The following is a 16,181-nucleotide window of genomic DNA, read 5'->3' on the forward strand; positions in this document are numbered from 1 at the left end:
ACGAAATATTGTTCAGTCGCAGCGTAGTGAAGTGAAATGATTCTTTGCTTATCATTTTTCATTGGTGCCGGACTGCTGACATTTAATTTCGATTCCTTCTTATTTTGTTATTTCGAGTGCGCAGAGTTCCATTGTACGTCTTTTTGTCCATTGAGCAACGACTACTGTGAGTGGCTGCGGGATCGGATTCGATTACACTTTTCATTTATTTTTATTTTTTATACATTTACAATATAATAATTTTACTGCACATTCAAAAATTTAACAGAAGGCAAAATATTTTATAAAATACTATGACCGGTTTTGCTTATCTTTATTGATTAAAGTGACATAAATCTATCTATATAAATAAATAAAATTGAAGTATCTGTTTGTAATATGAAAATAACTAAAATCGGAATAACAAAAGCACGGGCACTATAAGCATGTGGACATAACTTTATATATATATAAAATATGAAAATAACCGCTTTTTACTAAAGGCATATGGATGTATATACGGTACATATACCAAAACAACATTTTTTACAATTTTTGTTTGTCTGTCTGTTTGTTCCGGCTAATCTCTGAAACGGCTGCACCGATTTTGACGAGACTTTTACTGACAGATAGCGGATATGGTAAGGTGTAACTTAGGCTACTTTTATTTTAGAAATTTATTTATTTTATAACTCTGCGAACTGAACAATAACTTTTTTGTTAAATTCCATGCGGACGAAGTCGCAGGCACAGCTAGTTGTAAATATAGATAGATAAGAGTAATAATGGAAATGATCAACTCATAACCGAAATTTTTACTAATACAAACAATATAAACTCATTTATACTGCCTCATCTATAATATAATATATATAAAAGCGAAAGGTCACTCACTCATCACGAAATCTCCGAAACTATAATAGCTACAAACTTGAAATTTGGCAGGTAGGTTCCTTATAAGACGTAGGCATCCGCTAAGAACGGATTTTACGAAACTCGACCCCTAAGGGGGTAAAACGGGGGGTGGAATTTTGTATGAAAGTCCTATATTTTTGAAGTAAGAGTCTTGAAATTTAAAATGTATGCTCTATAGATGGTGAGAAGGTGTCCAAATAATGTATCTTTAAAAATCAACTTCCGTTTGGGGTTAAAACGGGGGATGGTACCCTGACTCACTCATCGCGAAATCTCCGAAACTATAATAGCTACAAACTTGAAATTTGGCAGGGAGGCTTCTTATAAAGCGTAGACATGCGCTAAGAACGAATTTTACAAAATTCGACCCTTAAAGGGGTAAAACGGGGGTTGAAAGTTTGTGTGAAAGTCCCATGTTTTTGAAGTAAGAGACTTGAAATTTAAAATGTATGCCTTATAGATGATGAGAAGGTGTCCAAATAATGTATCTTTAGAAATCAACTCCTTTTTGGGGTTAAAACGGGGAATGGTAGGTTGACTCCCTCATTACGAAATCTCCGAAACTATAACAGCTACAAACTTGAAATTTGGCAAGTAGGTTCCTTATAGGGCGTAAACATTTGCTAAGAGCTGATTTTATGAAACTCGACCCTTATAGGGATAAAACGGGGGTTGGAAGTTTGTATGAAAGTCCTATGTTTTTGAAGTAAGAGACTTGAAATTTAAAATATATGCTCTATAGATGGTAACAAGGTGTCCAAATAATGTATCTTTAGAAACTAACTCCTTTTAGGGGGTTAAAACGGGGGATCGTAGGTTGACTCACTGATCATGAAATCTCTGAAACTATAACACCTACAAATTTGAAATTTAGCAAGTAGGCTTCTTATAGGGCGTAAACTATCACTAAGAATCGATTTTACGAAACTCGACCCCTAAGGGGTTAAAACGGGGGTTGGAAGTTTGTATGAAAGTCCTATGTTTTTGAAGTAGGAGACTTGAAATTTAAAATGTATACTCTATAGATGGTGAGAAGGTGTCCTAATAATGTATCTTTAGAAAACAAATCCCTTTTGGGGTTACAACGGGGGATAATAGGTTGACTTAGTCATCACGAAATCTCCGAAACTATAAAAGATTTAAACTTGAAATTTGGTTGTTAGGTTTCTTATAGGGTGTAGACGTCCGCTAAGAACGGATTTTATGATAATCGACCCCTAGGGGGTAAAACGGGGGTTGGAAGTTTGTATGAGTCCTATGTTTTTGAAGTAAGAAACTTGAAATTTAAAATTTATGCTCTATAGATGGTGAGAAGGTGTCCAAATAATATATCTTTAGAAATCAACTCCTTTTTGGGGTTAAAACGGGGGATGGTAAGTTGACTCACTCATCACGAAATCTCCGAAACTATAACATCTAAAAGCTTGAAATTGGGTAGATAGGCTTCTTATAGGGCGTAAACATTCGTTAATAATGGATTTTACGAATCTCGACCCCTAAGGGGATAAAACGGGGGTTGGAAGTTTGTATGAAAGTCCTATGTTTTTGAAGTAAGTGACTTGAAATTTAAAATCTATGCTTTATAGATGGTGAAAAGGTGTCCAAATAATGCATCGTAATAGAGAAAGGTCACTAACTCACTCATCACGAGAACTCAAAAACCTCTGGATGGTCTATCCATCCAGGTTGGACAAAAATAAAATTTGGCAGGGAGGTAGATTATAGTTAGCAGACGTCCGCTAAGAACGGATTTTACGATATTCCATCGCTAAGGGGGTTTAATTGGGGTTGATAGTTTGTATGAAACATATACAGCCTGAAAATAAAACTAAAATTGTGGTATATAGAGAGGTTTTATAAAAATAACTATTAAATTATACTAAATTGTGCCTTTTAAAAAGTTACTCAGTTTGATAAGCATTTCAAGTGACTGAAATAAAAAATAATTTGCGTTAAATATCTTAATAGTAATGCATATCTTCATAACCACGCGGACGTAGTCGCGAGCAACAGTTAGTGTATTATAAAACAAAGTCCACAAAAGTGTATGTGATCGATTCGCTCAAAATCTACTGAACGGATTTTCATGCGGTTTCACCATTGGAGAGAGGGTTCCACCATTGGCAAGAGGAAGGTTTACGGAACGGCTAAGCCGATTTTGATGAGAGTTCACTGGAGGTTTGCCGGGAAAACTTTGTGACACACTAATTTCAACGCGGGCGAAGCCGCGGGCACAGCTAGTATTCCATATTAGAGACGAATCGGTGCATAGAGATTAAAAGATACCTATCGACCGTGTACAGTTTACAGATAATATTTGTATATATATATATATATATATATATGTGTGTGTGTTATATATGTATACATTGTGGTATGATAAATTCGCCGTGCAGCACCCTGGGCGCTTCCGATTCACTCGCCTTTATACCCGACAGTGCGATCGATTGTATGAATACACCTTTATCCGTTATTTTATTTTTTATTTTTATCTATTTATAGCGAGCTACGGACGTCGTCCTCGGTATGAACACACACCTCTACAGGTGATCGAGTAGTCGGTAAATGCTAAAGAATGTCGACGTCTTGTAATGAGGCGTTTCGTTATTGGAAAATTGTTTGAAAAAATAAAATATCGAATAATATACCACTCAATTAAATTTTATAATGAATTATCTTTAAATACTGAACTCATTATAATGAAACAACTTTTTCGGATACTGAACTCTTTTAAAATTATCTTTATTTATCAATTGACGTCATTTGCTATATCACACGACCCCTTTTCATTTGCAATATTCGACAGAGTTACGAGTATGATCAATATCGCGACAAATGATAACATTGTACGACTCGGGTATATTATAATGCATACATATACAGACATAAATTACGTATAATAATAAAATTAGTATAAATGAACCACTCAAACAATAAATCAATGGTCCCAAAACATGGCAATTAAGAGTGAAATAGTATGACGAATTAAACTTAACTAGTGGTCGCCCAGTAGTCGAAATTCGAATATAATTAATTTAAATTAGAAGTTAGAACATTAAACAAAAGAGTATATACGCTTGTATGTCTAATACATGTGGTGCCTTTTTTTATTGATTTAATGTATTTTTATGCATCACTTCAGTCACTTCACTACTGGACATAGATCTCCACAAGTTTGCGCTAAAAATTGCGTGAACTGATTTGTGTCTATACCCACGGGAAGAGAGGGAGTGGCTGTATTCTTTACTCTTGTAAACACATTTTTAAGCATAATTTTACAAAAATATTTGCATTCTGTACTACTTCTCTATATAAAATATAAGTGTGCGAAATTTCATTCTCCTCCGTCCGCGCAATTTTCGTAAAAAGGGGTACGAAGTTTTAGTTTTTTTAGCTCAATAATCCTTATTCTAACCGTTAAAGAAAATTAATTTAATATTAGCTCATGTTTATATTTTTAATGTAATAAAAATAAAAATTAGTAAATGATATAACAAAAAAAAACCTTCCTTAATTAATCTTTTAATTTTTTTATTTTTGTCTAAGAAAATAATTAATTCTTAGAAGCTACAAAGTTGCACTAATACTCTTAAGATCAAAACAGTTATTACAAATGTCAACGCAGGTAAACCACGCGCATCATTTGTTTGTATCTTATCTTCAAAGTATTCGAAGCGAATCCAATAGGATTATTTCTATAAACCGACTATAATAATAAACACAGTGGTATATCGCAGTGTATTTACACAACATTGCGGTACTGTTACGTCCAGTGCACTAAATTGAATTGAAATCATTTGAGTGGGCTGCTCGATGGTTATGCACTAAGACGTTTGTTGCATCACTTTGATTGCTCATTCATGAACGAATGCTCAGTGTCATAGCTTTAACAACGTTCAGGTTAGCCGTGATTCGCTTCGTCAAATCGCGTTGAAAATAACAACCGTAGCAATAAACCCTTACGAATCTATTATTATTTTAAAAAGGGAGTGCTAAAAAGAAAGTATGAACAATCTAGACATGTTTGTAGAATTTATATTGGTTTAATGATCGGAATCGGATCGATGAAATGGATTTCTTGTTAAATTTACAATGTACCTATTAATATTCTTGCAAAAGTTACGATGTTTGAAACAAAGAGTCAATATAAATATTTGAATATAAACTAAAATTTCGCCGAAATACGCTTTGCAAAGTGTACTAAAATATGTTTCATATTGAAAGTTGTAACATTTTCAAATAAAATACGAAATGTTCTAACTATACGTTACTTTACTGTACTATTTTATTAGATGTTTCCTTTGGCTAGTTCCCTTTGTAAAGTTTCACGTGCTGAAACTACAGTTCTCTGGGCAGCTAAAATAATTCATAAAGCGTAGAACGAATTGTTAGTTTCTGTTCCACCAGGTAGAATACCTAATAATTTTTGTCATCGCAATAATGTCAAGCATGAATGTTATCTGCCCCCATAGACAGATCAAATATTCGTTCGCTTTTGAATTCGAGAAAGCGTAAAATTGAGATAAGCTTTTAATGTTAATATGCCTAATCACGTTAGACGTACACGACACTTTTACGTTTTTTATTTATTAATTTATATAGAATATTAAAACTTCTGTGTAATAAAACTCACTTCATAACCTAAAAGTGGTGGAAAAAAAATTATAAGTTGAAACAATATTTTATCCAAAGGATATGATCTATTACTAAAACTGTGTTGTCCGTCCATTGCGATTGAGATAATGGTAGATACATATGTGATAAAAATGATAAAGTCACAAACAAAAATATACATAAGAAAATATTTTTGTAATTTTTAAAGTATTTTAAAAATTAGAAGTTATGTGTGAGTCAATAGACCTCTTTTAATCGAATCAAAACAAATTATTGTCTTGTTGTGCTTGCAGTGACACGTGTAAAGTATTTATTGATTAACAGAAACATTTCGTATAGATCGTGAAGTTTAGATGTAATTCCTATTAGTATATATATATATATATATATATATATATGATTTTTTATAATATTTGGTAATAACATTTGTAGTGGAAGATAAAAATTACAATAAGGAACGACGAAGAAATGAAAGATATGATATGATAAGCGAAATAAAAAATTTACGAAAAATGAAAATATAAACATTGGTGGAAAATTCAATAAAATTCCAAGATAAACAAACCTCGGTGTTCGCAATACTTTTTCTCGTCGCAATAAAATCTCTTTTCCTTATGAACGCGAGTATGAAACATAACTCAATAGTAGCGTAGGGATTCAAGCGCAACCGAGTGTATAATGGGCGATGTGAAGGGGCATTTTCAGAGTGACCGAATAGCGCCGCCGGTGAAATATATGAGCGCTGCGAGAGTGTGACGTGTAATACGACGTCACTTGTAGTGACGTCACGTTTGTCTTGTGGACATCGCGAAAATTAGCTATTTTTTTTATCATATCATTGCAGCTTACAAAGTAGTTCTATTATCTTTTCTTGGGGTTCTACTATCTAATACTAATACAAATTTGTATAAATAAAAATGATTAGCAGAAACGTATGTATGCGCATAACTTACGAACGAAAGCACGAAGTTCCTTATAGTCAAGACAAGGCTTAAAATCAAAATATTCAACAAAAAAAATTGACACTCAATGTAAAAATAACTAAAGTTAAAACGCACCTGTTACCGTCACTAGTAGAAGGAAATATATCTCAGAATAACTGGCAATTTCCTCCGTTTCTTATTTAATATAATGTTAATTATTGTATCACTTACCTACTAGTAGAAAACTCAAACATTAAACATGAAATGTATAGTATGATATCTGTTCTTTTTTTAACCGACTTCAAAAAAGGAAGAGGTTACTCAATTCGACCGTATATATATATTTTTTTATGTATGTTCGGGGATAACTCCGTCGTTTATGAACCGATATTCATAATTTTTTTGTTGGAAAGGAGATATCCCTACTTTGTTACCATGATAAAGAAACCAGGATCTGATGATGGGATTGTACTGATTGTACTGATTTTGATGATTTTTAATTCAATCGAAAGCCGATGCTTATCATGTGGTCACATTTAAATTTCATCGAGATCTGATTACAACTTTTTGAGTAATCTTTTATAATGCGTATTTACTTGACAATTTATTTGTCTACCTACGTTGTATTACTTGTCGATATGATTGACGTCGGTTTTTCTTCGTTTGCCTGCAAACACAATTATTTACTATTTGTATAAAATACTTTTTAATATAGTATATATCTTTACGTATTATATACGATACTGTTTGGTTGTTAGTCCTTTTGGGTCTCCCTACCGCGCCTCGGAGAACACGTATAGCTGTCAGTCTCGATTGTTATCGTGTAAACCTAATAGCGATTGTTACTCATAATAGGGAATATATCCGCCAACCCGCCACCCGCAGTGGAGTAGCGTGGTGGATTAAGACCTGATCCTTCTCTAACATGGGCAAAGAGGCCTTATGCCCAGCAGTAGGATATTAAAAGCTGTTTACGTATTATTTTTTGTAATTCGACTAATTCACAATACCTAAATGATATAAAATAAGTATCTTAACTGTTTTTACAATAAAACAAAGCAGTACTTATTCTATTGTTATGTTAAAGTATAAAATACATGAATAAAAATAAGACAAGATACAAGGTGGGCAACCCTCGCACAAAGCGTCCGGGCGGCCCTATTGAGCTACGAAAACGCTACGAACATTCTCCGTGTGTATAAAATATTAGCCGGGCGGATAAAAAGATACATACATGTTTACTAATAATAAATAAGTGAACATTTCTCGTAAATATACATGTACAACTGTACATTATACAAATGCAAACGCTGAAGATACAACATTTAAAAGCTCTTCAGATGTAATATTATTGTAGATATAATATTGTCCCTGGAAAAATATCACGTATAGCCGATACGGGGAATTCCCGTGCGTCCGACCGGAAAATTGCCGACATAAAGGTCCAACATTCTGTTTCTGACCGGGGACGGAAGCGATAAAATATATATGAGGGTCACTGACACCCTCGCCCACTAGACTATTATAAATTTTTTACATGGAATATTGATTCTTACATAAATATCAAATACGATCTTTTGAAGTTATATATAATATTTTACTATAATATTCTTTCTAAATTATAATAGTTGCCTAAAATCAATACTAACCAGTACAAGATTTTTCTTATAAGTACATTTCGTTAAATCGTCTGGTTAAAGTAAAACTCAGACACAATAAATAAAATGCACAGCAAGATGGCCGCGGCGGTGGTGGCCGGTGTTACCAGCAATTAATCTCCATTACCCGCACGCGGCAAATCACGCCGCTGTTTTATTTCGTTAAATGGACCCGCCGAATTAATGCGCTCAAACGTTTACAAAGGCAAAAGAATCGACGAGGAACCGCTCCGAGAATCTATGCCCCTTTTGTGTCGGTTTTTGATAAATGTCTTGCTTCGTCTTTGTTTAAAAAATAAACGACAAAGACTTGTAGCTAATTTCAAACGGAATATCTTTATTGAAAACAGAATCTCTTTGTATTTATACTTTTTCATCGTTAACATTATATGTTAAATAATTAATGTTGAATAGCTTTTGAATACATGTAATTTGTATAAGCGGCACTATATATATTTTCCTTTCTGCAGGTGCGGACGTTGTTCGTGAGTGGACTGCCCATGGACGCCAAGCCAAGAGAACTCTATTTGCTGTTTCGAGCATATGAGGCGAGTTAAGACATTACATATATACATACCTTTATTTTTAATCTTTTTAATCATTTTAGTTACGTATAAGATAACAAAACTTCTCATGCTGCATTACAGTCTAAAATTTATGTGATATATCACAATAATTTATTGAAAGACGCTCTCGTTAGCTCCCCATATCGCGTGACTTGAAATATAATATCGATATAGATTAATGCGTCATAAATATCAAACGTCATGCCGATGTGTAATATTTCGAATTGAATCGATTCTGTCTACCGATAAGGGATACATTTGATTCTTACCTGGTACGGCTGGCACCATAAATGTGCCCAAAGCTAACAGCGTTTATTTCGATCGCGTGTTCGTGGCAGTGCCTGGAACGGTAGGATACCATTGTAGAGGAGCGAAATTTCGTCGAAACTGACTTATGTTGTCATTATTATCGATCAGGCTAAATTGTAAGCGCAGTCTTTAAGCTCGTTAAGGCAATTTTCAATTTACTTCAGTATAATTTTATAAAATATTTCTCGTATTACGACGTATTTATATATCTTTCTTTTCTGCCCAAGACGATAAAATATTTATTCTCTTTATACTTATATACAATTAAGAAAGCACAATAATTGTGAGTATTTTTTCAAGCCGTTTAAAAGGTTATACTTATATACCGACAAAAATGTAAGCGGATAGATATATTTGCTGTAGGCATTCAAAGAGTAAAAAACGTTTTAATTATTTTTTTTTTTTTTTAGGGATACGAGGGTTCGCTGTTAAAGGTTACAAGCAAAAATGGAAAAACGGCATCTGTAAGTATGAAAATATCTTTTGACTGAGAACATGGACCCTTTTAAAGACCCAGTTTATAGATAACATGCTATTTTAATTATTACAATTGGTACAGTTTTTAATGAGGCGTAAACAAAGATCTGGGTCTTGGTAAGATGAAAATATACGAGTATATTTTAATATTTTTAGTTTTACTTTTTAAGAAGAAATATATTATTCTTTTTCGGTTCGTCTATAATAAATGTTAAATGAATAGGCAAAGAAAAACTTTATGTAAAGAAAAGTTATTAAAAACAAGCCTTCAATCAATATTTCACTTCAGCTAATATTGTTTTAAAAAATTCAATGGATGTGCCCAATTTTATATAAATTAAAACAAGTTTAATCTTTTAATCTTTAATTTTATTCAATATATTTATATATACACCTTGTTAAAGTATATATTACCTACAAATTTAATGAACCTTATGCCAATATGAAAGTAATGACTTTTTTAACTTCGTTTGTTATTTTATACACTAACAATATTTTATTACAGATGTATTAAATGAAAATATTTGTAATTGCGGTATAGTTATTTTTAATATTAGTTTGCCACCCGTTATTTATACTAATATTTGTTATTGCAGCCAGTTGGTTTCGTCACATTTCACACTCGGGCTGGAGCCGAGGCAGCTAAGCAAGACCTTCAGGTTAGTACCATTTAACAACTTTTTTATTCTAAATATAAGTATCATATAATGCCAAATATTATTTATATATTGACATTCATATTAACCAATATTTAAACCAAGAGAAAAACGTTTAGGCTTGAAAACAATAATTACTAACACATATTTACCTAAGGAAATACAACAAAAAATCACAAACACTCAACATATTACGTTGTGGTCGATCGCTTAACACTTGAGGTATTGTTACAAAACATAACGATGCCGCTTTATACCGAAATACAATATAATACATTGTAAATAATTAAAAAATATATATTAAAAGAAACGTACAAAGCACGGTGTTACTAAACCTCTTCTCATCACTTGCCTAAACACAGCCAATAAGCACTATAGTTAATATTCTCATTGTAGACTTGGAATAACATTTTCCTGACTCGAGTAACCGCATCGTAAGTTATGCTAAACCCATGCACATATCGAATAGACCACGTCGACTCATTTAGTCGAAGCCGAAGCTCTCAATCTCGGATATTGGACTGATATCGATTAGGTTACCGTGTATATACGCAAATGCATGTCACTGTTTGACAGATTTTGATGTTACACCCCGAGCACAGTGTTTCGGCACCGTAGCAGGCGCAGGCGGTATAAATGAAAAAAATATTAATTGAAATTACGTTCATGACAGTTACTAGTATTAATTTCATATCTTTAAAATACCTACTATCAACCTTGAATGAAAATTCGTTTGGTAAAAATCATCTGAATTCAAAAACAAATTATAATTCTCGGTAATCGCTTTATTACCAAACTGTCCCTGTCTCCGCAATGGACTGCGAGTAAGTCCAGAGGGAGCGCGCGCCTAACCGTCCATCGTCATTATATCGGAGCGCCGCACCGCTCGCGGCTGTTCACAGCAGGGCGTCCGGTTCGACCCCGACATGCCGCAAACAATTCGGCTGGAGTTCGCTAAAAGCAACACGAAGGTCAGCAAGCCGAAGCCGGCAGTTGCCACAGCCGCGCCAGCTGCACACCCCGCATTGATGCACCCACTCACTGGACGTAAGTACCGCCGTACGCACACACCACCCGGCGCTCGCTCGATCGTCGACTCGCTCCTTTATTAATACTTTCAAAAACAATATATCACCTCCATTTATAAATATCTATTCATTGTTTATCGTCTTTTTACTTTTTTGAGAAAGAAACAAAATAAGTTACAATTCACAGATGTATCGGTGATATAATGTTTCTCCGTAGTTCTTTAAATGCTACACAACTCAACAAAGATATCGCCACAAATACACACGATTTTTTATAATATTATAGTATTATGCTTTCGTATTTAAGTAAGAGTGATAGCGTGTCGAGCAATCGCAAAATTGGGCAAGTATCTGTAAAAGCTTACACGTACCACGCAAAGCCTAGCTCCGTGAATCTGTTTCTCTACCAATTGATCTGTCGGGTTCTCTTGCCACTATATATTTTCTAGTCACATTATCATGATATTTCGTATTGTAGCCTCGCTTATTTAATACAGATCTATTACACAAATTGGATGTCGATGAGCGTGGAAACAAGTTTTGCACATTGTAAATAAACTTCTTCGTCGATGTTATTTTCTCATACTATACATTTAAAATTTTTAGAGCATTCATTTTACTATCTAATCTAAATCATGACTGTGCAGACTTAGCCAGTCCGTTCTTCCCCGGAGGGGGCGCTGAGCTGTGGCATCACCCATTGGCATACGGAGGGGAACTGCCTGCTCTGTCGCACGGGCTGGTCCACCCCGCCATTCATCCGCAGATGGCGCCCGTCCGTTCTTACCTCTGACTAGCTGCCGCCGATAGGCCACACCACGTAAGTTGTTAACTAAGACATTTAACAAATAACAATCTTGCTACCTATAGCAACTATAAAAATTACTTTAAATAAATTATAAATCCGAGTGCTTTGAATATATAATTTTTGTAAAATCTAACTTGTAGTAATAACATTATTGCTTAGTAGATGTAAAAGTTGATAACACACATTAGCTTATCGCAGTCCACTGCGGGACATAGGCCTAGGACAAGTTTGCGCCAAAAATGGCGTGAACTCATGTATTTTGCCCATAGTCACCACTCTGGGCAGGCATGTTGGTGACCGCAGGGCTGGCTTTGTCGCACCGAAGATGCTGCTGATCGTCATCGGTCTGTGTATTTCCAAGCCAGCAGTTGGATCGTTATCCTGCCATCAGTCGGCTTTTTAAGTTCCTCCAAAGTGGTAGTGGAACTGTGTTATCCCTTAGTCACCTCTTACGACACCCACGGGAAGAGAGGGGGTGGCTATATTCTTTGCTGCCGTATTCACACAGTAGAAAAGTTGATAAAGTATATTTATATAAGTAAAATAGTCAATAATATATTTCAATAAGCGCGAATCGAGAATGTCTGACAAATTTTAAAGAAAATTGCGCAGAAAATCGAAAAATTTCATAGACGCAAGAAATGCTTTTATGCACCCCACCGAGGAGGCCGGCGGGAGTGTGAGACTCCTGGTTAACCCAGATTACCTACTAAAACCCAGCGGTGCCCTAATCGCCATAGCGGGGCGCCACGGGATCGCTTTCTATAGATTGTCTATAGAGCGCCCACGGGCACTCTGAGCGCTCTACCACCCCGGCGGCGAGTGGGAGGAATAGTGGTGCCCTTCTCCCACTCTATTGCGATGGGTGAAAGAGCGCATAACGGCGTCTCCTTCCCCCTGCTCGTCTCCTGCGGAGCGGGTTTGCGTCAGCCTCACGCTGTCCTCCGCAGCCTTCTTTAGCGCCATGACTTCCTCGCAGAAGGAGGTTACGGCCGACCAGCACCTCTCGCTGCCGAGCATGCTGCGGACCACGCTCAGCAGCGACGGATCTTCGCCTATTACGGCCACCAGTGCGCAGCGCTGGGGGCCCCAAGCGACACAGTCCTCCAGAGTGTGACGCGCCGTATCACTTGGCATATCCCTACTATGAGTAACGTTTGCTATCAGGTGTCCATGATAACAACCAGGGCCGAGATCTTAACGTGCTCTCCTAGATACGATGGACCATGGGGAGACCCACAAAAACAGACAACCAGACCGGAAATAAATATTTGAACAATTATAAATATCCATTCCGAGTATGAATCGAACCGCAACCGCCGGTGTGCAGGTGCCAATACGGCAGGCGCACCCAACACCAGAGCGGTGTCTTTTCGTCTAAATTTCTAATAATGTTACATTTCGCCCTTAGACTCCCTTGACGCTAGGCGCGTGCGTCCTGCCGGCCCCCGCGCTGGGCTCGCCGGGCGCCGCGCACGCGCCCGCGCCGCCCGCGCACCCCGCGCACCCCGCGCACCCGGCGCACCCTGCGCACCCCGCGCCGCCCTGCTCCACGCTCTTCGTCGCTAACCTCGGACAGTTCGTCTCCGAACATGAACTGAAGGAGATATTCAGCAGGTACTTTCCGATTCTGTTCATAGGTTTCGACTGGAAAACATATTTATTGCGTACATATCGCGTTTTTAGTGTACAATTTTTCACAAGTGAGTCGTTACAGTCAACTAAAAAATAGGAATTTTATACACTCGACATATTGTATTGTGAATCGGTTATTACAATATAATACTGTGTTTTTTTTCAACTATGAGTGTCAATACATAAACAAACGAAATTGTTTAAAAAACAGCATTTCCAGTCGAACCAACCTATCATTAAATGTCTGCATGAACTCAAAATAATAAAATATCAAGTATCATTTATATACGAGCAAATTATGATATTATTTTTAACTAGATAAAATGCGTATATTCTCCACTGTGCATGTCGCACCAAGTATTACAGTGTCGTCTATTGTTGGGTATTATTTATGTTCTGATCTATCTCATACCAGCTGAGAACTTAATGTTTTCAGTTTGTTTGAGATACTAAGCCTGCACCCGTACCACTTCAAGCATGACAGTCAACATCTATATCTACACTATAACACACTAGTCGTATGCTATTAGCACAAAAATCACATAAATGTATGTAATTGTCCATTGCACCTAAATTTTCTTTATAGCGTCGATATGGCGACATGAGGTACATTGTACAACTTCTCCTTAAAACGCTATAAAAATTCGATTTATGAATATCCAAAAACAATCGTTGTTGCTTTTATTCAAAATCAGTTGACGTATCAAAAAATTTATTTGCATATTAGTGAAACAGCTTTGAACATACACCTAGACATTTTCGGACATATTTATAGTTTCGAATCATATCCAGTGCCACTACGGCGTAAGACCAAATACACAAGGCATAAAACGGGTGCGGGCATATCTGAGTGTAATGGTAACAGTTGCCCGGGTTTCTCGCGGCTACGGCTTCTCACGGCTGGGAGCGGCGGCTCGGGGCCGGTCGCATTCGTCGACTTCGTAACCCCGAGCGACGCGGGCGCCGCCCTGGCCCGCCTGCAGGGCGCTCTGCTCCTCAGCTCAGAGGGAGCCATCCACCTCGAATTTGCGAGGCATAAGTTGGCACACAACGGCTGGATACTCGCACATGAAGTATGCACGTGCACTCTTCTTTAACACGATACCACACGGGTTCTTAGATCATCTTCTGATATTAGTTGTAGTTATCCACCCATGCATACTTTTCTTCAATAAAGTTCAAGTTTCATGTTTGCTTTTGGTAAATAGGTTTTTCTAATTTAGTGAAAATATCTAGACGTAATGTTTTAAGACCAAAATATGAACTAAGATAATCAAAGCGATTCCCTAGAAACCGTGTAGTATCTTCAAAAAAATTTGGATCCCATACAAGATCGTTTTACTGATAAATAACACGTAACCTATTTCGGTATGGGTTCTAAATGACTGCGGTATGCATCACCCGCACGCACCTCGCACCATAGCTATAACAGCCTGATACATTATAAGCGAATTGAGTTAATGAATATATAATTGGTTACACATTTTGATTTTCTCGATAACTAAACTGAAATCGGTCAGCAGGGAGCCAAAGGCGGAGAAGAGGGCGAACAGCATTAGTTCGTTCGTGGCACTCGGCACTTGACAACCAGCTAACTGAGGGACGCGCTATCTTGATCCTCCGCAGCGCGTCGGGGCCGGGGCGGCGTCGCCTTGCTATAACGCGTGCTCGCGGTACGGCTAGCGGATTGGATCAAGATCGAACTCACCAAACGACACCGGACAAACGTAAAATAGCAAAACGCTCTCCTCCACTTTTATGTTTCGTCTGTAGCGGCAGAGGTGTGGTCTATTTTTGTTGATACCAAATTTAGCATAAATTTTTTATTATATTAACATTCCAGTTTTTATTGTTTACCGTTCACGATGAAAATATTATTTGAAATTATTATTAATTTTTATTCTATATCGTGTTTATTTAATTCATTTTTGTGTAATATAAGATTTATTTACAACTAACTTATTGTATGGTAAAGTTTGTATATTAGTTTCTACGAGGCCGATGTATACAACTGAGAGGATTTGTTATCGATATAGTGTAATCAGAAATTAAACACTTTAGGATATATCACATTCGAATAAGCTAAAAACCAAAGGTGCCCTTCATAGAAAGATTACGTTTTGTTGATAATATTTCAAGTTGATTGATTTTAAATGAATTTGTATGTAATAATAATAACGATACTTTTGTTTTAGTCTTGATAATGTTAGTGTATTTAAATGAATTTTCATGACTATCTCAAATTATATTTACCTAATGCTTTTTTAGTAATTTTTATAATGTTCGATCACTCGTTAAAGCGCTGGCACTAGCGTTGTTCTTACGATCTTTCTAACTGTAAATGATCAAACTGAATTGCAATAATGTAAAGATGTGAGTAGCGTCGACGCGCATAGAGCGCCCTCGGAGCCGCTCGTGAAGTGCACACGCCGCTGAGCGCGCCGCGTCGCACCGCGTCGCACCGTGTCGCACCGCGTCGCCGACCGCCCCAATCTCCGACGGTCCGCCCGCACTCTAATGTCTCGTGCCTTGAAACATTTCCCCGAAATCGCGCTAATCTTTTTCCGGGTAAACATTTTAGGTTGTTTTGTCACAGACTTCGAAGATCGTTAG

At 36.6% G+C, this 16,181-nt stretch overlaps 1 protein-coding gene and 1 long non-coding RNA gene across 2 annotated transcripts in view; both read left to right on the plus strand.

The window, feature by feature from the left end:
- LOC123658554 (protein couch potato) overlaps positions 1–11,918 on the plus strand; it is a 163,104-nt gene extending 151,186 nt beyond the window's left edge. Inside the window, exons 2-6 of the mRNA XM_045593936.1 lie at positions 8,560–8,637; positions 9,375–9,428; positions 10,038–10,100; positions 11,000–11,144; positions 11,773–11,918. Coding sequence (XP_045449892.1) covers positions 8,560–8,637; positions 9,375–9,428; positions 10,038–10,100; positions 11,000–11,144; positions 11,773–11,918 — 486 coding nt within the window. The remainder of the gene's footprint in view (positions 1–8,559; positions 8,638–9,374; positions 9,429–10,037; positions 10,101–10,999; positions 11,145–11,772) is intronic.
- Positions 11,919–13,465: 1,547 nt separating this feature from the next.
- On the plus strand, positions 13,466–15,403 carry LOC123658555. The gene is made up of 2 exons (XR_006743911.1): positions 13,466–13,550; positions 15,092–15,403. It is a non-coding gene; the product is annotated as an uncharacterized LOC123658555 (long non-coding RNA).
- The last annotated feature ends 778 nt before the right edge of the window (positions 15,404–16,181 follow it).

The sequence above is a fragment of the Melitaea cinxia genome, chromosome 12, assembly GCF_905220565.1.
Source record: "Melitaea cinxia chromosome 12, ilMelCinx1.1, whole genome shotgun sequence".
Taxonomy (NCBI): Eukaryota; Metazoa; Arthropoda; class Insecta; order Lepidoptera; family Nymphalidae; genus Melitaea; species Melitaea cinxia.